The sequence below is a fragment of the Gopherus evgoodei genome, chromosome 23 (assembly GCF_007399415.2).
Source record: "Gopherus evgoodei ecotype Sinaloan lineage chromosome 23, rGopEvg1_v1.p, whole genome shotgun sequence".
Taxonomy (NCBI): Eukaryota; Metazoa; Chordata; order Testudines; family Testudinidae; genus Gopherus; species Gopherus evgoodei.
Genome location: NC_044344.1, coordinates 4454522 through 4476218, shown reverse-complemented (window position 1 = coordinate 4476218; position 21697 = coordinate 4454522). Strand labels below are relative to the sequence as shown.

The window sequence follows — 21697 nt, the reverse complement described above, 5'->3', positions numbered from 1 at the left end:
ATTAGATGTCCAGGGAAAGCAGGATCAGGTGCAAAATATTCTGGACTGGAAGGATTCTAACACCCTGACTCAAATTAGATAGCATCTTTCTGAACAAGTAGCTGCACTGGCTTTACCAAGACTATTTCTGAAGTGTGCTGCAATTCTAAAAGAGTAACGGTGTCAGAATTTGACTGTCTGCCAGCTCCTAGGGGACGATCTATGATTCACTAGTGACTATAATCTGAGTAACAAGTTACAACCTCAGAATTTGTGATGAGTAACAGGGCGTGTAACAAGAACATCAAATCCTTTCTTTAACTGCACACCAAACGGACACATGGTTTAAAGAATAATATTAACAGCAATTTAGAAGTGCCAGTGCCCATGATAAGGCAACAGAATATCAGCAGAGGAAATCGTTGCTTCCTCTGATAAGATAATTAGCACATTTTTAGTAAACCTGCTGAGCATCTGAGAATTGTGCATGCAAATTTCTCAAGATACAACGGAAATTTTTTTTCTTTGTAACTCATCAAAAAACACAGCTCAATCATCTTTTCTAGCATGTCTAAAAAGATGCTTGCAGCTCAAAAAATCTCACAGTGGTCTGCAGGGGATTCCTGGTCTCTTTTCCTTTTATATTTAACTCCATCTCTACAGTTCTCATACACGGGGCATAGGGGGGAGGTCAAAAATTAATCATTATAACCCAAATTAATTCATAGTGTAATTGCACTGAAATCAAGCATATTGCACCATTCATGAATTTTACTTTATATGTTATATTTGCCTTCTTAAAAATATGTTGGTTGCAAGGGGGCAAAGTTGGGAGCATATTTTAACTTTCCTAGTTCAAGGCCCATTTTGATTTCCATGGCATGTGAAATGTTTGAGCTGATGTATGAATGGTCCTTATATAAAACAAGAGAGTGGTTTTTCTAAGGAGAGTTAGTAACCCTCTGGTGTTTAGGATAGACAGAAGATCAGTATTCTAGGATCTAGGGATGGAGACAGACAAAATTAGGCTTTGAGCTATGGCATAGGTGTAGTGAGGAAAAAGAGAGAGATTTGACTACAGATTTTGTGGGACTCTGTGAAGCAAAGCATATGGGTTCTCAGGCAGTCCTTGGTGATACAGGATATTTGAGACTAGGGTAACGAGATAGCAACTGTGAAAAAACAGATGTGAGTGGGGGGTAATAGGTGCCTATATAAGAAAAAGTCCCAAAAAATGGGACTGTCCCTTTAAAAATGGGACTTCTGGTCACCCTATTTGAGACAAGGTCGTAGGTTGGGTTTGAAGGTATCTCCTTTAGGAAGGCTGGTGGATTGAGGTGTTTGTCTCTAGGAGGCACCAGGTCCCCTCTCCAGGTAGGGCCATCCCAGGGGTAGGTTTGTTCTGGGATGGATGCCCAAATATGAGGCTCTGTCTCCTTATATAAGGCATGTCTCTCGCCCCCACAAACATCTGCCTCTCTCCCTCATCACTCTCTGTCTTTTCCCCAATCTCTCAGCAAAACAGTCACAGCCCTGCATCCTCCCCCAAACCCCAGCCATACACACTGCAGGATGTCGTTGCTTGAATCTCAAAGCTAGACGCTGGGAACCCACGTACCAAAAAAGCCACCGATCATTTCCTGTCAATATAGTCACTGAGGTTTCACAGGCTGGGCGGATTCTCAGAAACAGAGACCTAGGTGACGCCTTTGTTGCATCTCCTCCCCTTTTCTGCCTGATAATGTCTTGGGTGGCTTTTTTTTTTTTTTTTTTTGCAAGAGGCTGGGACCTGATCTCAGGCACAGGGAGCAGCAGCTGCTGCTTCTGCAAACGCGATAGCAGCCACAGCATGGGGAGGCGTCAGAGAATGTCGAGTTTCCGCTCAGCCCCACAATCCCCTTGTAGCTGTGGAAGGGAGGAGGTCAGTGGGAGAAAACAATTTTCTGTTTGCCAGATCTGCCCCAGCTCTTCTGAGCGAGCGAGCCTCACCTCCCTGTGGCAAGGCAAGGGACAGAGAAACCACGGAAGAAGAGAGACACACACACACATCAAAGCTTCCCAGGGCCAAAACAACAGCTCACTAACAGGGAAAAAAAAAAAAAAGAAGACCCAGGCTCAGAGGCAGATCTGCTACTCAGACTAATCACAGCTGTTCCAGAAGACACACTGATCTAGACTGGGGCAATTAGGGAAGTAGATGTGGGGAAATCTTCCACCCAGCACTCATCCTCCCCCCCAAAGGAAGAAATAAACACATAGGCGTGCGTGTGTGCAGAACTGCCAAGTGTTGTGCGGCTCCCTGCGTGACAGGTTAGGTAATAATATGTACTAAGCTGTTTTGCCTATTCGCAACTAATTTGCATATTCGCATAAAACTTCGGGGGGGACAGCTGTGTGAATTTACTGCCCGAGAGTTGTCCGTTTGACAGCTCTAGTGGATTCAAAATGCAGTTTATCTGTTTCCCAAGTAGCTTGCCCTGCCAGCATGCCTCAGACCCAATGTGTGTGATTTTCTGTAAAGATAACTGGGGGAGTTCAGTCTTCACAGCCCGTGCAGTTCTTGGCCTCTCTGCTGTGTCTGCCAATTTTTTATTAAATAAATAAATACTTTATCATTATTATTATTAATTATTATTATTATTAAGGCCCTACCTAATTTGTGATATTGCAGAAATTGTATATCCTGCAATATGAGGCTTCCACCATAATTTTAATTTTAATTAGCTTACATTGCACAGTCCGCAATTTTGCATATATTTTGGGGGTTGCAATACACACTTTTCCCCCCATTTTCCCCCCATTAGTCAGTAGAATCCCATTTATCCAAGCTGATAGTGTCTAGGGCTTGGCCTGTCAGCCCCATACATTAATGGCTGCAACGAAATGTCTGGTTATCAAAAAGAAAAAAAAAAGATCAGGTATAACTTGAGTGTTTATATTGTTTCAGCGAATTTTTCTTAAACAAATAGATCTTCTCTGGCTTTTTCAAATTGCCACAATTAATAAAGGTCCATTATTACTTTTCTGTGATTTTCCTCTTGTCCTCAACTCATCCACAATTATTTGCCCATCATCCCGCAATTCAAGTAGGGCCTTAATTATTTTGTATTACCATCCTGCCTAGGAGCCGCAGTTGTGGAGCAGGACCCTGTTGTGCTGTATAAACACACAACAAAAAAGATGCTGCCCTGCAGAACTTACAATGTAAGTACAAGCTCACAATCTGATACAAAGCATGGGGTGGGTGGGTGAGCGAGTGTAAGAGACAGAGATAGGGAAAGCATGGTTTCCAGTATTACCATCCTAAAAAAATCTAATACATAGACAGAAAACGCCTTCCCATAGCTTCTTGATATCTATTATTTGCTATCTAGTAGCACCAACAATGTGGTCCATGCGCATACACACATTCATGCACATTCCCTGCTTGGAAAAGATTAGAATATAAAGCCAAGCAACATCCAAATATACATTTTATTTCCCGGTATAAGTGATGGCCAAGATTTTTAAAAACAGCTAGTGGCTCTGTGTTGCCTCCATTTTTGTTTTTGTTTTGGGGGGCTCGTGGTGGTGTCCATAAAATAGCCTGATTTTCAGAGGATGGATGGTCAGTGGAAGTTTTGCTTCCATAGTAGCAGGACTGGGGACTAGGGAACTCCTGAGTGCTCAGAACATCTGAAAATTAGTCCACTTATTTAGGTGCTTAAGTATGGCCTTTTCAACATCTTGATCTATAAGGTCTCTGGACGTAGATCATGTCAAACATTTTTCTGTTAATGGTCAGGTATTGATATATTTTTCTGTGATTAATTTATTGTTATTATTATTTTATTATTATTATTATTATTATTATTATTATTATTATTATTATTATTATTGATATAGGATCATCCCACTAAGTCTGTTAAACTGGATTTCATATGGGCATGTTCCCTGTTATATAGACTGATTATCCCTCATTCCTCCATTGGGGAGGACGGTGTCACGGAACAAATGAGGAAACAGCAAAACTATTTTCCAGTATGTGACCTTCAGAAGCCACATGTCCCCTGGTGGAGGAGGCAGGTGGGGAAGAGAAAGAGGTAAGTTGGTAATGGTCCATAAATGTATGAGAGAGACAAGGTGGGTGGGTAGGTAATATATTTTATTGAATCATCATCTGTTGGTGAAAGAGACAAACTTTCAAGCTCCACAGGACTCTTCTTCAGGTCTGGTGAAGCTCTGTGAGCTCAAAGCTTGTCTCTTTCATCAACAGAAGATGATCTAATAAAAGATTTCAGAGTAGATTTTCAGAGTAAAAGATGTTAGTTCACCCACCTTGTCTCTTGCATATCCTGGGGCCAACATGGATAAAACGCTGCAGACAGAAATGTATAGGCAGCGTGCTACAAAAATGTGGGAGTCGAGGGTCATAAGGGAAAGGAAAATCAGTCTGACTGTAAAAGTCCATTGAAAGTACTCTCATCTGTAAAAGAGCAGTTTCATACCACAAGCAAACTCATTGCATTCCTGCTTTAGGATGACACATGATATTCCTTGACTTTATTGTTTTAAATTAGACAGAACCAGGAAGACAAAACTGACCTACTACTTATCTGAGTCAAGTGGTTAAAGAAAAGTGAAGGCATTTAGGATATTTCAGTTGCTACCTTTCAAGTCATTAATGACATTAGAAGACAAGGTAGGTGAGGCAATATCTTTTATTGGACCAACTTCTGTTCGCAGAGAGACAAGGTTTCAAACTTATGCAGAGCTCTTCTTCAGGTCAGATATTACCTCATCCACCTTGCTTCTCTAATCTCCTGAGACCAACATGGTGACAACAACACTGCAACTATTAATGACATTGTTTAATGAATAATAATGTGTACTTACCTAGTGCTTTTTATACAACTCTTTCAAAGGGTTTTGCAAGAGGGAATCAGTGTTTTACAGACTGGGAAAATGAGGCAGTGGGAGATGAAAAGACTTGTCCAAGTCATTAGTACCCATCTATGGTGATTCATAGCTCCAAACACTTATCACTTGACCATGCTACAAGCTTTGTGGATGGTAGAAATGCAGGATCCAACCTATATTCTGTCAAGCATGAAAGTAAATCTCCTAATTAGATATAAACACTGGTGCAGAGGTCTGTTTTAGTGTACAGTTGCCTCTTATTTTGAAGAAATGTTATTAATAAAAAAAAAAGTAGGTGTTCCTTGAAAATCCAGCAGTGTTGGTAATGTGTTTTCTGTTTGGGACAGGAGAAGGACAGAGACGTAAGAAAGAATTGTTTCTTGGTGGATGGAGTTGATGAAAAGCAGAGGCAAAGTTCTTGTTTTTCTCCTTTTAAAGCACCACACTACAAAGATAGCAGAAGCTCCTATTCAAACAGAGACTTTGACTTTGCTGATTGCTGTCTGGGGCCCAACTTCCCCCCTGCAGGATACTAGAAGCTAATGTGGATTTCAGTGGGGAAAATCGTGTTCTGTGACCCTACGTGGAGTGGAACAGGTTAAAACCTATGGCTCATTACATTGGAGAACTCACTATATTGGAGGATAGGTATTTCCATTTTCCCATTTTGTGGGTCAGGGTGGGATATGACACTCCAGCCCTGCCCCTCTGCTAACATTCCTACCTTGCTTTGGGGGGTGCACGCCATTTACTACCAGGGAACAAAACTGTTTTTTGGGTGAGGGGAAATTACACCTTTTAGAAATACCTACATGTTGTCTAGCAGGTTTCTAAGCATCATTGACTTTAGGGCAGGAAACCAAAAGTTCAGCACTGCCCAGTTGGGATAATTTAAAGGGAGAGAGATTTAAAAAAAAAAAAGAAGAGTGTGGTTTTAAAAGTCTCACTGAAACAAAAAGCCAAGCAATGCTTAATTATTTTTACAGTGCCATAGAGAGGGCCCTTCTGACATCAAGGCCTCAGCATGCTAAGCATTGTACAGATGCGCTAAGAGACAGCTCCTGTCCGTAACACCTACATGGAACCAGACAAGAAAGAAAAGCTGAAAAATAAGTGAAGTGATTTGTGTAAGCTCACACAACAGGTCAGTGTCAGAGCTGGGGATAGAGCTTGGTTCTCCTAATTCCCAATAAAGTGTCGTGGCCAGGAGCCAACACTGCCTCTTTGCCTAAAAAGGATGCTTATGTTAATTCAAAGGAGGTAAACTTGAGAGGTCTGGGAGCTGGCAGCTTGGATCATCTTTCCTGAATGTGGGACATAATGAGACCCAAAACAAGGGATCTGAAGGAAATAATCATATGCAACACTTTATAGGAAGTCAGATTAATGTCTTCATCTTAAATAACACCTATACTCACTCCTTCATGCTAGTAACCATTTACAGTAACAAAAGAGAGGCAGATACCACCAGATCCTGTCGGGAAGGAAGTGACTTTGGGTCTAAAATGAAGAATACCCTTTTGAAGGGAGAGACTGAGAATAGTAAAGAGAGTTCTGGAGCTGCAGAACATCCTCATGGCCCACACTGTGCCTCTCTCGTAGTGGCTGGTCCAGGCTGAGGATAAGAGTCTCAGACTGCTACCAGCTAATGGAGTTACCCCTTTATAATTATCAGCAGCACCTGGGAGCCCTAGTCATGCACTAAGACCCCCATTGTGCTAGGTACTGTACAAACAGAACAGATAGATTGCCCCCACCCCAAAAACCTTCTTTAGCTCATGCTTTGAAGTGGTAGTTCCTAGACTCTGTCACGGCTCGGGGTTATTACACTTCAATTTAAAATCCAAGGACTCCCTTCCTCCCCACCATCTGGGGAAGTAGGCAAAATCTCCGACAGAAGGAGCTACTCTGAAGATGCATTTTCACTAACCAGGGGCACAGATTTTCTTTCCCAAGTCCTGCCCTGTTTGGAATCACATATATTACAATACGTCCTTACCATTGGCTCTGAACTCAGAATGGCAATTTCATGGGCTAGTTTTACCAGCCTTCATTCTCCATAGTGGAATGGTGCAGGCAGCAGGTATTAGTGGCAAAATTAGATATAAGGAAGAGCTTTAGAAGACGAGGTGGAAGAAAAGACTAAGATGCCATGCAGCTATGTGAGTCTAATCATTACAAGTCACTAAATACATGAAGCCAAATACATCCTTGCTCTAACACTTTGCAATGTCACATAGGCCATTAGCTAAGCTTGACCTAAATTCAAGCATTTTTTAATCTAGACAAAGTTTCATGTTCTCTTGGAGCATTTGGTATAATTTACAATCATGCATAAGAAGCTTTGATTCCTGTGTAATTTTTTTCTCATTTTAATTTTATTTATTTATATTTTAAAATAAAGTAGCAGCAGTATGAGCAATCTGAAAAATATTGCTAATATGCAGTTATATTCCGAATAGTGACTCTGAAACTATGGCCTTTTAAGGTGCCATGCTTATCGTATCTTTATGGCTTCCACGATGAAGTCATTCAGGCTACAAGCAAAATTATTTTCTTTGTAACTACTTTCAAACTCAAAGTACATTCTGCCAGTCAAGTTGGGATCATGACCACCAGTACAAATGATTCTGCACTTGGAACTTCGTTAAGAATTCTGTTCATGATGCCTGAGCCAGAGTAGAATCTGACTCCCCCTTCTTCAGAACTAACAGTGGCAACAACTCATTTTTGTAACTCATGTCAGCAGTTATAACTTAGCTATACTGCTCTCTTGTGCCTGTATGTGCCATTTCTACCTAACCCCTTTTCTAAGCACAACCACATTTTAAAAATCATAGGAAATAACAAATGCACAATATAAATGAAACATTTTCGGGCCTCAGTTTTTATGGCTGCAGTTTCCCCCTGATTTTGCTCAAGACACAGATATGCTCTTTCTTCCCTGGCCTATCCTTTCCCCACCACAGGGATTAGTTATGTAAATTGGAACTTAATCCCCTAAAAGCAAATTTGCAGTTCAAGTCCAAGTGCCTGTTTGCATGGCCAACTGGAACCAAAACCATGAAGAAACTGGGGATGTTTCGCATTTTACCCTATTTCCTTAAACTATAAAGGACTCCGTCAAGTTATAAAGGCAACTGACCAGATTTTTTTCCCTTTTCAATAAATTCATAATACAATAGATAAAAGGGAAGGGGGGAAAAAAACCTTCCTAGAAAAGTGAGTTAAGGCTCAGTGAATTTCCAGCAACTTGGCAAACATATTGTCTGCTCCTGTGACTCTCAAAAGAATGTAATAAAAGGAAGACAGCAGCCCAGCAGGCAACTTCTAGGGAAGCCGTCTGCCTTCCAGCCCCTTGATGTAATGCGTGAACAGGTGCAATATAAAGGATGCTAAACTGGTGATTATTAGGGCTGTTGGAAAAGGTTTCCTCTCTGCTGTCTGATGTGAATATTTTGTAAAGGCACAGTATTAAGGGATAGACCGGCCTTTTGCAGATCACCTCTTCTAAGGAGAATACTATGTTTACACAGATAAAGAAAGTTGACCGTTTAAAAGATATTCGTCCTGATTTGTGGCATTGTGTATCAGGAATATTTCTTGTGAAATCAGTGGAATGATAGGGGACTCAGGATCACTGTGCTGCATTTCAGACTGGCTATTTTTCTCAGCAATGTCAGCCATTCCCTGGACTGACTTCAGAACAATAGCTGACCTCCTAGCCATTCAAGTTTGCATAACAGGCTGCAAAAGTTTTTAGGTGTGTCTATGTGGGAGTTGAGATAAAGTTTGTTTTTTCCCCTTCTCTGAAGTTGCTGAACTTTCAAGATTATCTGTCCTTATGGCTCAGCAACCAACCAAAGACTAAAAATAACAAGCAAAGATCCCATATGGTTCAGTGATTTCTTGGTTAAGCTTCTATCCAAGAGGCAGCATTTTCTTATTATTTACATGATTTCTTTTAAAAACAAAACAACAAGAAGAACAACAAGAGAGATTTACAGGAAGGGAAGTATGTTTAATGTCAACTATCCAACTTTAAAATCCTCTTTTTATTGAGGTTACCCTCTTCTGTTCCTCAGCCAACTCTGATCTCTTATGCAACATATACTACTAGTACAGGAATAGGACTGAGCAATTTAAAAGGACACCTACCTATTAGGCCCCTCCTAAACCAGTGCAGGATTGTCCCTATACTCTACTTTTTTCTATTGCTTTGTCCAGTCTACTTTCTAGTGCTTTACCCTCTGGGATAGACAGTGTGGCCTAGTGCACGAGGCACTGGGTTGGGTGTCTTGAGACCTGGTTTTGACTAGGGCAAGTTATTCCTGCTCTCAGTTTCTTCCCCACCCTTTGACTATGTAGACTGTCATATTTTATGGGCAGTTGGAGGTTCTTTGTAACTCTGAAAAGTTCGTAACTCTGAACAAAAAGTTATGGTTGTTCTTTCAAAAGTTTACAACTGAACATTGAGTTTAACAGCTTTGAAACTTTACTATGCAGAAGAAAAATGCTGCTTTCCTTTATTTTTTTAGTAGTTTATGTTTAACACAGTTCTGTACTATGTACTATAGGCTAGGACTATAACAGCGTTTAAAAGAGAACTGAATACATTCATGGTGGGATGTTAGATGGGATGGGATCTGAGTTACTGCAGGGAATTCTTTCCTGAGTGCTGGCTGATGAGTCTTGCCCACATGCTCAGGGTTTAGCTGATTGCCATATTTGGGGTCGGGAAGAAATTTTCCTCTGGGGCAGATTGGCAGAGGCCCTGGAGGTTTTTCGCCTTCCTCTGCAGTGTGGGGCATGGGTCACTTGCTGGTGGATTCTCTGCAGCTTGAGGTCTTCAAACCACAATTTGAAGACTTCAGTAACTCAGACATAGGTTAGGAGTTTGTTATAGAAGTGGATGGGTAGGATTCTGTGGCTGCTTTGTGCAGGCGGTCAGACTAGATGATCATATTGGTCCCTTCTGACCCTAAAGTCTATGAGTCTAAGTCCATAAATGGCTATTAGCCAGGATGGGTAAGGAGTGGTGTCCCTAGCCTCTGTTTGTCAGAGGATGGAGCTGGATGGCAGGACAGAGATCACTTGTTCATTGCCTGTTAGGTTCACTCCCTCTGGGGCACCTGGCATTGGCCACTGTCTGTAGACAGATACTGGGCTAGATAGACCTTTGGTCTGACCCGGTACGGCCGTTCTTATGTTCTTATGTACTGTATTTGCTTCTTCTTTTTTTTGTCTCTGCTGCTGCCTGATTATGTCCTTCAGGTTCCAAAAGAGGAGTGTGGTTGACTGGTCAGTTCCTAACTCTGGTGTTGGTAACTCCGATTAGTGTCATAACAATCTAACTCAGTGTACGGTAATAGTGCTCCTTATGCTATGCTTTTCCACCTACACTTTTAATATTTAACATCAAGATATCCTTACACAGTGGATGTGAAACTCAAAGGGCTATTGTCCTCCCTGTTCCCATGGCAAGATGCTTTTTCTAATAGCTGCCAGTGGGTTAACAAACAATTATTTTAGCTTTTTAGGAGCCAATGCATGCCAGATGGTGGCGCTGGCGGTGCCCCTATCTGTCAAGAAGGAATTGTATAGATAATAGGATTTGGGGAATGGTCCTAGCTGATCACTCCGGAGATATCCAAACTGACTGGAGTGGGCAAGCATCCCAAGTTTTGCTCACACGTACGGGTGCACATTTAGATTCCTGGTCAGTTTCCAAGGGGAAAGAAGCTAAAGGGAGGAAGGCGGGGAGGAGAAGAACAAAAAAGCTCCCTACCCATCAGGCTCCTGTCTTTGAACCTAAGATTTTACAGAGCTTCTACGTAGCCATGATTGCTGTATAGACTGGGGAGCTTGTATGTGTGTGCGTGTATGACTCTGTGTGTGTGTGTGTGTGTATGTGCGCCTATGTGCGTGGATGGGAATGTGCCACCCTCCAGCGCCTGCCTGAGCCCTTAGCCAGCGCCTGATTGTCTCCTTGCAGGAACAATGTGGGGTTGCGCTGGGGGTCCCAGAATCCTGTCCCCGCCTGTGCAAACCGTGTGAAAGGCAGATTTTGCAAGAAGGGGGCAACGCACGGAGGAGGAGGAGGAGTGTGTCCGTAGCAGGAGGAGGGGTGGAAAAAAGGAAGCCCTCATGGAAGTATGAAGGAGATGGTGGGAGGCTGCTGTGTTTGTTCTGACGAGAGAGGATGGGCAGAGAACCCGCTGGTCTATTGCGATGGACACGGTTGCAACGTGGCTGTACATCAAGGTAAGGCAGGGAGGGGAAGACCCCTCTCCCCAGAGCCGGGCTGGGCTTGTGGGGAGTGGAAGGGGTGTGGGGAGAAGGGAGGGGGGGGGAAACCCAGATCCCCGCCCCCCTCCTTTCCAGGCACAGAACAGTGATGGGAAGCTCTGAGCCATCCCCAGCTGGGGAGAGGGGGGAGGAAGAAAAAATGGGGGGGGGCCTTTGTTTTATCCCTATTGTTCGAAATAACGGTATTATTGATGGGCCCTGCTGCGGTGTAGGGGACTATGCCCCGGTGGCGGAGCAGGGGGCAGGAGGAGAAGCGGTTTGGGGACCCTGGTGCGTGTCTACATTGGGGTGGGAGTGAAGGGGATGGGTGGGATTTTTTTGAGGGAGGGGCGCTAGGTGGGGAGTGGGTTCTTAGCCTCGGGTGCTGTTTTTTGGGGGGAGTTCACGAAAGCAGCAGCACTCAAACGGGAGGCTCCCGGGTTGTTTACTAGTGGCTGTTGTTATGTTTAGGAGCAGGGTACACTCTGCGAGTCCTTAGCAGAGAGCAGTGACCTCTGGCTGCGTTTCCCCTGCTTCCTTCCGGAGGACTGTGTGTTTATTAGGAGGGACCGGGGGGGGGGGGACGTCTGTGGGGACAAGATCCTTCGGGACAGTGTGTGTGTGTTTGTGGGTGTGGGATCTGATGGGAGGTGCAGACCCCGCTCTGCAGGCAGGGCAGGGGCTTGCAGGGGTGACAGAAAGGCAGGAAAGGGACCGGATTATTAACGTGGGAGCGGGCGGGCCGCAGGATTGCCAAGGGGGTTAAAAGACCCCTCTTGACAAGTGTTTCTTCAGCTCCCTGCTGCACATGGCTGGGTTATTAATGCCTCCCTGGAATGAATTAACCCTTTCGAAGGGCAGCACCGGGACCCTCTCACAGGCTGGGTCCTGCGGAGGGAGGCAGCCCCACCTATCCTGCCCCCCACCCCAATAAGGATCACTTGCACGTGTACATGGCTTTACAGACAGAGCAGCACACACCCGAGCTGGAAATGTTGCCCTCCTCAGATCTGTGGGAAATAGTTGTTAGTGGAAGGAGAGATGGTGAAAAGCTGAAGAAGCATAAGATTATCACGTGATATTTGTTTAATAATAGAAAGTATCCTGGTCTTACCTGGTGCCAGTCTATCATCATACACACCCCAATATCTATCTATCTATTGCACTGCCCTAGCTGCCCCAGTAACAAGGAGGTGAGTGAAACCAGACAGTCACTACACTCTCCAATGAACACACAGCAAAATGAAAAGAAAGAAAAAAAGACAGAAGCCGTCTTTCACTTGTGGGCAAACGCTGCTCCCAAGTAATCACTTTGTATCTGAGCTCTGAGTCCTCCCTCCTCAAAGGAAATCTGCCCAACACTTTCAAAAGGCAGGCCTCAGAACTTAAATTCATAACTCTGCTAGGCACCAAAAATCACGGACTTAATAAAGACATGAGATTTATGGCTCATAACAACAATTTGTAACTCACTAATCCTCCTTTGTCCTAGGACATCAGAGGTGAAGACTGCCCACTAGTCCTTGAATGGTTTCTTGCAACATGTGCTAACATATGCTAACTCCTGATCTGTTCCACCTTGTATTTAGCTGTGAGACACTTTCCCAGACTTGAAGAAGAGCTCTGTGGAAGCCCTAAAGCTTGTCTCTCTCACCAACAGAAGACATTACCTCACTCACCTGGTTTCTCTTTCTCCTTATTATACATAAGCCAATGACCATCATTATCATACATAAGCCAATATCTATCGTACCCCAATATTTCTTTTTCTCTTGTTCTCTTTCTTTCTAGACTTTCTTATACAGGTTGCTGTGATTGGGAAGTTGGGCATTCCTCTGTGGCTTACATGCCATGCTCGCACCTGTAAAAAGAGGTCATTTGCAACCAGGCAAGCAAGGGGAAGTTAAACAGAAGCAGGGTTGCCCAGAGGATTCAGGAGGCCTGGGGCAAAGCAATTTTGGGGGGCTCTTCCATAAGAAAAAGTTGCAATACTATAGAATACTATATTCTCATGGGGGCCCCTGCAGGGCCTGGGGCAAATTGCCCCACTTGCCCCACCCCCGGGCAGCCCTGAACAGAAGAAGCAGAGCTTGTAGGGGAATTCTCCTCACAAACAGATGCAGTGCCTCCTGTCATAAAAGAGTTTATTCCAGGATGCCTCTAATGATCTGTTAGCATGTAGTTGGTCACTCTGAAATGACACTGGCTTGTTGTTTTAATGTCACTGATGTAGCTCTTCTACTTCCTATTTTTGTAATACCAGAAACTTGAGGATATTTTTCTTCGCTACTGATTATTGGGACTGGGAGTGGGGGGAAGAAGGGCATTGGCTTCTGTGCCCCACCCCCTGCCCTGAACATTAACACATATGCTTTTAATTGGTAACTAGGACAGTTCCCACTTTTACAGTGCTTTATGAGTTTTAAATGTCTTTGTGTACAAGCCAATGCAATTATATTGGGACTGTATATGTTTACTACTTGCTGCAGAGACAGCAGAGCAGGCACAGAACGTTGTTTTGGTAGGGCCTACAAAACCAACTTTTAGTTTATAAAAGCCTGAGTCATAAAGTAGTGTATAAAGTATCCTACAAACTAGATATTTAGACCTGGAAGACTTGGCTCCTTCAGGTTATAATAATTTTAAGGGACATCCTATTTGATATCCTTGCCACCCTCCCTTACTACACTACCTATGAACATGGTATTCGGATATGATTTTGGCATACTTTAAATTTTCTCTTCCAAATAGAGTTACTTTGTTAATTTATCTCTTTGGGCTTTTTCAACACCAGCAAAGGTAAACCATGTTTAACTTTCGACTGCATGAATAAAATAGAGCCAAAAATGAGCTTACTTTAAAACTTCACGTTAGAGCTGGTCAAAAAATGGAATGCAATTTTATGTGAAAAATTTCATTAAAATGTTGTCCCTTTTTGTTACTCAAAATTACATTTTTCAACAAAAGTCTCAAAAGCAGATTAAGAACATTTTCAACTCTGGTCCATGTCCAGTTTAATTTTCTTTCTTTCTTTCTTCTTGTTCAAGCAACAGGCAGGGAAACTAATCATGTCTTCAGCTGAGTGCTTGCCTCTGGCCGTATGCCCATTGCTAAAGATGGACCCAAGGCACTCCTCTGTCATTGCCTTTATATAGTTTCTATTTTCTTATGTGTATGCCTTGGCTCGTCCTGGAGTGAGCCAGTCCTTTCAGTTTAACTCCACCACCTCCATTTTTCCCCACTGACTCATATAAAATCTCAGACATTAGAGAAATGGAGAAAACTTATTGTGGTCCTGTCCCGTCTGTCCCCAGGGAACATCACATGAGTGCTTCCAGCATTATATTTTCAGATGCTTTGTCCAATCTAGTTTCAATGGTGGGGACTCCATTCCAACTGTCAGCTCAGCTTTGAAGGTTGAGTAAGGAGGATGTAATTTGTTCTTTGCTGACGGGTCCCTACATCCTAGCTGGAGCATGAATGACCATACCCCTGTCTTCTCTTTGCTTCTGTTGCTTTAAACCCACATGCATCCTTCCAGAGTCAGCAACACTTTCTTAAAATCCAGCAAGTACATCTCTTGATGGGTTAGATAGAGGCACTGCTGCTGAAGGAGGTAGGGCATCCTCAAGTGACATCTCCAGTCCTTGGAAAGGATTATAATGGCCAGGATGTTGGCTTTCCCCATGGCAGAAGGGAAGCAGGCCGATTATAAAGAAGAGAGCTTCTGTTGACACAGAGGGAGCTGGAGACAATCAGTCACGCTGGGAGAGCAAAGAGAGGGGAACATTTTGATAAGAGTAGGGTGAAAATATGAAGATTTCCTGGATGCTAGCTGGAGGCTGTTACATTAAAAGTGAAGCTCGTTCCCCACTTTGGTCCAAAATAGCCCAGATTTGGTGACCTTCCTGGCATGCTGAAAAAGGCAACTCTTTGACAGGGTTTTTGGAGAGGGCTAAGGGCATGCTTCTTACAGTGATGAAGAGATGGAAGGGATTTTATAGTTGTCTGGCTGGCAAAGTTCCTGGTGAAACGGTTGCTTTAATGCTGCTGTGATTTTACTGTATTATTAATGATGATTAGGGTACCTAGAGCCTTGGATAGAAGTCTTTTTAATTATTTTAAATCTAAATAAAGCAGAACCAGGTGGATTTGAAATTGGCTGGGGATTGTGGGAGTTGTCTCTCCACTCCATTTAGGTCAGATTTTCCAATGAGCTCAGCTCTCATTCAGGCCAGATTTTTCGGAAGCTTTCTGCATGTTGGGTGCTGACCTCTTCTGAAAGTCTGGCCTGCAGTGTCACAGTGAAGCTGCTGAGTACTTTGGAAAACTTTATCACTTATTTAAGTGCTGAGCTCAGCTGAAGATCTGGCCCCAGTTGTGGATTTAAGGAGAATGTTTCTTACCTTTAAAGCCTTCCTCTGCAGCCTAGAGCTAACTGCATGCCAGACAGCTGCTAAGGTCCTGTAGCAAGGCCTTAGGTTTGAGAGCCAGACAATCCTGGATTTTATTCCCCACTCTGCCAGTAAGGCAAGTCAGTTTGCTGCCTTGTGCCTGTATTTACAGGGTGAAACTCCACAACCTGCGTTATGCTGCAGGTCAGACTGGAATTAGATGATCTAATGGTCCCTTTGGGCCTTCAGACTGGCTTTCTTTTTACAATGCACTAAGGTCTGCAGATCTGACCAGAGCCAGAGGATGTTCTACAACAGATTGGTGGGGGTGGGAGAGAGAGGTGGGTGTATTGTGTTGTGTTGTATTGTATTGGGTTACCTGGTAGTGGGAGTCGGGAGGATAAGCTGCTGTTTAATTTTAATTTTGGCTCTTGTAATTTAAGTCTGGCTGCCTATAGCTTTGGAGAGACAGCCCCCGACCCCTTTTATTTTGTTTGTGTATGAATCTGAATAATTTAAACAAACAATGAAAAAGCCAAATTAATTTTCTCCTGCTTCCCCCTCACAGCTTGCTATGGAATCGTCCAGGTTCCCACCGGACCCTGGTTCTGTCGAAAATGTGAATCTCAAGAGAGAGCCGCCAGGGTGGTGAGTACGAATCACACCTGTCTTTACCCTGAATAGATTATTCTGTTCCCCGTTTACTCCCCAGGAGTGGTCCAGTGGGGTAGGAAGTGGAACTCAGGAGATGTGGGTTCTCATCCCAGCTCTGCTGATACCCTTAGCCAAGTTACTCAAATGTGCTTCCTCCTATTGAAGTTTAATAGGATTTGAGTGCCTAACTCCCTCTGAAATTCCTTGCTTGATTTAAATCAAACCCATCTTGTATAGACAAGGCCAGAATCAATATAACCCTGGTTTAAGAGTGCCCATGCAAACTTTTTCACTGGTTTAACTACATTATTTTAAATCACAGCTTTAGTTAAACTAATGTAGACAAACCCTTGCTATGTATTTTTGCAGCACCTATCACAGTAGGGCCCCCTGTCTCAGCTGGGGATTGTAGGGGTCCTGGCAATACAATTATAGCTGTTTCACAGATGGACACACAGAAGTGAAGTGAGTTGGCAAAGAGCTCACGCTAAGGGCTTGTCTACACTGCAAAGTAGTAAGTGGAAATGTTAGAAAGAGAACCCATGTCTCCTGGCTTGCAGACCCCAACTCTAACCATTAGATCCCACCCCCTGTTGGAACCGGGACTGCAAACAAGACCTGACTCCCAGACCCCGACCCTTCTCTAACCATTGGGAAATGCTGCTTTTATATACACTGTGGTAAAGAGTATGGAATGTGCCTGAAGGTGGTTTTATCTCACGCAAATAATTTCCTAACAGAGGGTCAGGACAGGAACGGTAATCTGGATTTCACGCCCCTCCTCCCCCTCGCCTGTGCGGAGGGAAGGACACCCTGCTGCATTAGTTACAATGCAAACAGTGTCTAATCTGAAATAATATACACACACATGCAAATCCTCCTCGGGGGGGGGGGGGGGCCCTCACCTGTGCACCTGGCGAGGACTGTAATGTTTCAGCAGGAGACTATGCCCCGCAATCTACCTTCAGGATAGCAGGAGAATAATGGCCCTGCAGGTGGTTCTTCTTTTAAATCACCCTCGGTGAAATCTGTTGGACAATGCATAGTGGGCTTCAGTCATGCCATTCATTCATGTGACATTCAATCCTGGCTCCATAATAACCGGACAGTGATAATCTTATTTCCTAAGGTGAGCACGGGGTGACTGCCTATCTAAATCTCTTACCTTATGTGTATTAACGCCAGCAGTCCTAACAGCAGATGCACAGATGGGTAAATACCTAGAAAGAGTCTAGTCCTTTGATGTAGGAAGCTGTGCATCTGGGGATCAGAGTGAGGGACTGACTCTGCTCTTGTGAGTTCTATGCTGAGCTCTGCTAGCTATTTACTGTGTGGTCTTGTGTACCACAATGCAGTGGATTGGGCAGTACACTGAGACCTGGAAGACGTAGGTTGTGTTCCTGGCACTGCCAGAGTCTGGTGGCTTTGCTGTGCCCTAGCTTCCTCCTCTTAAAGAGGAAAATTATCTGGCTCTGGGTAGCCTTGGTTGCAAAACGCTGCTGTCAAAGTGCAAGATGTTCTTAGTATCCCAGTGGTAGGATCCATTGGCATCCATATCTCACTTGCAGTGATTGGCTCTGAGCTGAACTCCACTGAGAAATAACAGCCAGCCTCTGATAAGGTTTTGCACTTACATAGCTCTCGCCATATGAGAATCTCAAAGCACTTTATAAAGATTAAACCTTACCTCCCCTCAAAACATGAATTGGGTGAATATTTATAGCCTCGTAACAAATGGGGGAAACTAAAGCACAGGGAAATATATGATTTGCCCAAGGTTTTAAAACCTAGATCTTGTGATTCCATACCCCTACTCTGACCACACTCCCTCGAGCTGGGAAGAGAATCCAGTAGTCCTCACTCCCTGTTCCCTGCTCTAACCATTAGGTTGTACTCCCTGCTCTAGAAGTCCTAACTTCTAGGCCCCCCCGCTCTACCTTTTAGGCTCTGTTCCTTTCACAGAGCTGGAAGGAGAACTCAGGAGGCTAAACTAGAGACCATGTTGGTTGAATGTAAGGAAGAAGTACTGCTAATCCCTACTCAGAACCCCTCCTCAAATTCGCAGGTCCCTAAAGGATGCTGTGGATGTTAGTGTGCTTACAGTAAGCAACTGAAAACCTATTCCACTTTGTAATCAAATTATCTGGGAAGCCCAGTGAGCTGCAATGGCCCTGAGGGCGGCTTTAGCTGTCTTTTAGAAGCAGGGCTATTAAAAGTCTTGTGTGGGATTGTTAACCCTCTTGTTATGATCAGTGCTTTGCTAATCGCATGGTGGGAGAGACACTTTGATCTAAGGGTTGGAGGGGAGAGAGTAGGGGCCTTTTCAAGTGCAAATTTCTTATTACAGGGCTTCAGTTTACTCTGTTCTCTCTGGGCTTTTCTGGGGTTTCCATGCGGATCATGGGAGCAGCTCTCCAGTGCCGTCCCTGGCAATCCCAGCCCAGTCAGCAGCAGTGTGCAATGCATCCATGACTATTCAAATACCAAAGCAATACCCAGTGTCTTTCCTTCTTGGGGGGGGGGAGGGGCTGACTGCTGAGTTCCTGATGGACTCTGCCATTCCCCCCATGTTTCTTATTATTTTTAATATTATTTAGCGCAGGTGAAAGTTGCCTGTTTGACAACTCATGAGACTTCAGTCTCTTATTTATCCAGAGAGCAGGTACAGCATAGTAGGCCAGGAGAGCAGAAGCTGCCCAAACTCTGCCCATGACCAATAATTTCTTAGGCTGTTTTTATATTATATACACATATTAATGTGTATTGCACTAGAGATCAGAGACCAGGGCCTCTGTGATGCTAGCGGCTGCTCAAATACAACTACAAGATGATTACAGAGTAAGGGTCTGATTCTCCATTGTCATGCATCTTCTGCAGTCATTGACACCAGAGCAAAGTGGGTATGAAACATTATCAAACCGGAGTGGTAGGATCTGACGCCCAGTTTGCACTGGTGCAAAGTGCATGGTGATACAGATTCAGGCCCTGGTGCAGCTACCCTGTTGCAAACCCCTCCTGTCGACACAGTTTGCACTGGTGCGGCATGATTTCCTCTGTTTTGAAATGGGTCTAATCTGCCCTGGGGCATATTGTGTGTGTCCCACCAGCATAAAGCACATCTGCACAGTCGCTAACACCCCATTGTAGGAAAGAGCTCAAGCCTATAGAAGAGGTTACCTCCAGGGGGCAGAGAGGAGTTGGAGCTCCATGGCCCCTTCAACTATAGATGTTTTTGTCGAGAATGCCAAATGGGAGCCAATTGTTTGTTGCTAACTGTGATGGTGATTTTTCTAACTCAGGACGCTGTTCCATTGAGGAGTGGAATCTCTAGGGCTTGTTACATACAGATAACCCAAACAAGGACCCCGCCCACATCCACTGCCCCCCCCCCCCGCTCATGTTGATGGCCCCCATAACAACAGCTAGTCATAAATTTTCAGTGGAAACATTTTTTTTTGACAGAAAATGGCTTTTTCAACAAAATGGACATTTTTGCAAAAAATAAAAATAAAAAAAATCAGTTTTTCACTGAAAAATTTCAGGGTTTGGATTTTTCTTCCCAAACCTGAAAAACTTAAAAGAAAAATGTCAATAAAAATAGAAAATACGTTTTGTTTGCCTTTAATTTTTTCGGAGGAGGAAAAAAAATGTCTCTCCTGCAGCCTCTTTTCGCAAATATTAGTGCAAGAGGTTGGAGGCACAAGTTTGCCAGGATCAAACACGCTCCTGGGAATACGCATTTGGGGTAGCATCCACGCCAGTATTGGCCCAGCCACCTTGAAAGCTCATTGTGGGTTGGGGTCGTCCAACCAGGGAGCAGGAAAAATACCACGTGAGCCCTCACCTGTCACAAATAGTCAGATGCAAATAGCCAGTGATACAGAAAAGTGTGGAAAGAATTAATAGTGGGACTCACCATCTGCGGTGAGGTACTGGGTGGATCCTATGTCCAGGGCAGGGTGTGTTAACGAGTCTCCACTTCCATTGTCCCCTCCGGCCATTTTAATTAGTGCAGCCACGTGTGTGTTCCTGAGCCAGTCTCTTGTCTGTTCCCTCCTGGCCGCTTTGTTTGCTGGAACTGCAGGGGGCTGGCTGGGTTTGGGCAGGTCTTGCCTCCTCTCACAACTGGAGGGCATTTCCTCAGCCCCCTTTGGCTCCAGCAGCCTCCCTGGTCGTGGGGCTCCCTCTCCTGCTTCCGGAGAGGCTGGTGGAGATGGGAAACAGGCCCAGGAAGGACCCGCAGCCTGGTGTGAGGCAGGGAGTTGGTCCTGGGGGGCTGGTGGCGCTGTGAAGAGGGTCCGGGGCTGAGTTGGGACGTGTCTCCTCCCCGGCCTGCCGTGGCCATTTCTCTCAATGAGGCCAGCCCCCCTCACCGCCACACTGCACTATCTCTGGGGCCACTTCCTCACTCTCTGGGCTGCCTGCCCCTTTCCCAGCTGACCCTCGCCCACTGAGGCCCGCTCAGTGACCGGCTGAGGGAAGATGGTGAAAGGTGGGCGGGGGGCTCCAGCCATTGGTCAGAAGGAGAGCTGGGGCGGGGCTCCCTTTGGAATTCCGGCCTCTGCATTCTGGTGAGTTCGAATCCTGCAGCCAGGGTGAGCTACAGCAGGGCCGTCCAGAGGATTCAGGGAGCTGGGGGCCTGGGGCCTTTGGTGGCGGGGGGCCCCCGCCACCAAATTGCTGCCGAAGACCCAGCACTTTGGCGGCGGGTCCCAGGGCGGAAGGACCCCCTGCCACGGCCTTCGGGGCACTTCAGCAGTGGGTCCCAGAGCAGAAGGACCCCCCCCCGCCGCCAAATTGCCACTGAAGACCTGGAGCGGAAGAAGCTCCAAGGGCCTGGGCCCCATGAGAGTTTTCTGGGGCCCCCGAGTGAGTGAAGGACCCCGCTCCAGGGGCTCTGAAAAACTCTCATGGGGGCCCCCGCGGGGCCTGGGGCAAATTACACCACTTGCCCACCCCTGAGCAGCCTTGAGCTACAGCCCTGGGCAGAAGGCCTGCGCTAGAGTCCTGATGTCCTGATTTTACTGGGACAATCCCAATATTTGAGACTTTTTCCCATATAGGCTCCTATTACCCCTCCGCCCATCTCAATTTTTCACACTTGCTATCTGCAGGGCCGGCGCTTCCATTTAGGTGACATAGGTGGTCGCTTAGGACACTAGGATTTGGGGGGGCAGCATTTTGCCACCCTCGGTGGCAATTCAGTGGCGGGGGGTCCTTCCGTGCTCCAGGTCTTTGGCGGCAATTCTGCGGCGGGTCCTTCACTCGCTCCGGGACCAGCCGTCAAAGTGCCCCGAAGACCAGGAGCTGTGGAAGGACCCCCCCGCCGCATAATTGTTGCCAACAACCGGGAGCGCAGAAGGACCCCCACCTAGGGCGCCAAAAAACCTGGTGCTGCTCCTAGCTATCTGGTCAGCCTAGCCTGCGCAAAGACCGCACACCACTGATAGCCCCAAGCATCCAGAAATAACGAGCCGAACCAA

At 45.1% G+C, this 21697-nt stretch overlaps 1 protein-coding gene and 1 long non-coding RNA gene across 4 annotated transcripts in view; both read left to right on the top strand.

Moving 5' to 3' along the window:
• Window positions 1-1854: 1854 nt before the first annotated feature.
• On the top strand, window positions 1855-6016 carry LOC115638884. The gene is made up of 4 exons (XR_003997538.1): window positions 1855-2289; window positions 3104-3183; window positions 3924-4061; window positions 5226-6016. It is a non-coding gene; the product is annotated as an uncharacterized LOC115638884 (long non-coding RNA).
• Window positions 6017-10714: 4698 nt separating this feature from the next.
• MLLT6 (MLLT6, PHD finger containing) overlaps window positions 10715-21697 on the top strand; it is a 74568-nt gene continuing 63585 nt past the window's right edge. For all 3 annotated transcript variants that reach the window (XM_030540914.1, XM_030540915.1, XM_030540913.1), the window contains exons 1-2: window positions 10715-11142; window positions 16129-16208. In XM_030540914.1, coding sequence (XP_030396774.1) covers window positions 11034-11142; window positions 16129-16208 — 189 coding nt within the window. In that variant the 5' untranslated portion in view covers window positions 10715-11033. The remainder of the gene's footprint in view (window positions 11143-16128; window positions 16209-21697) is intronic.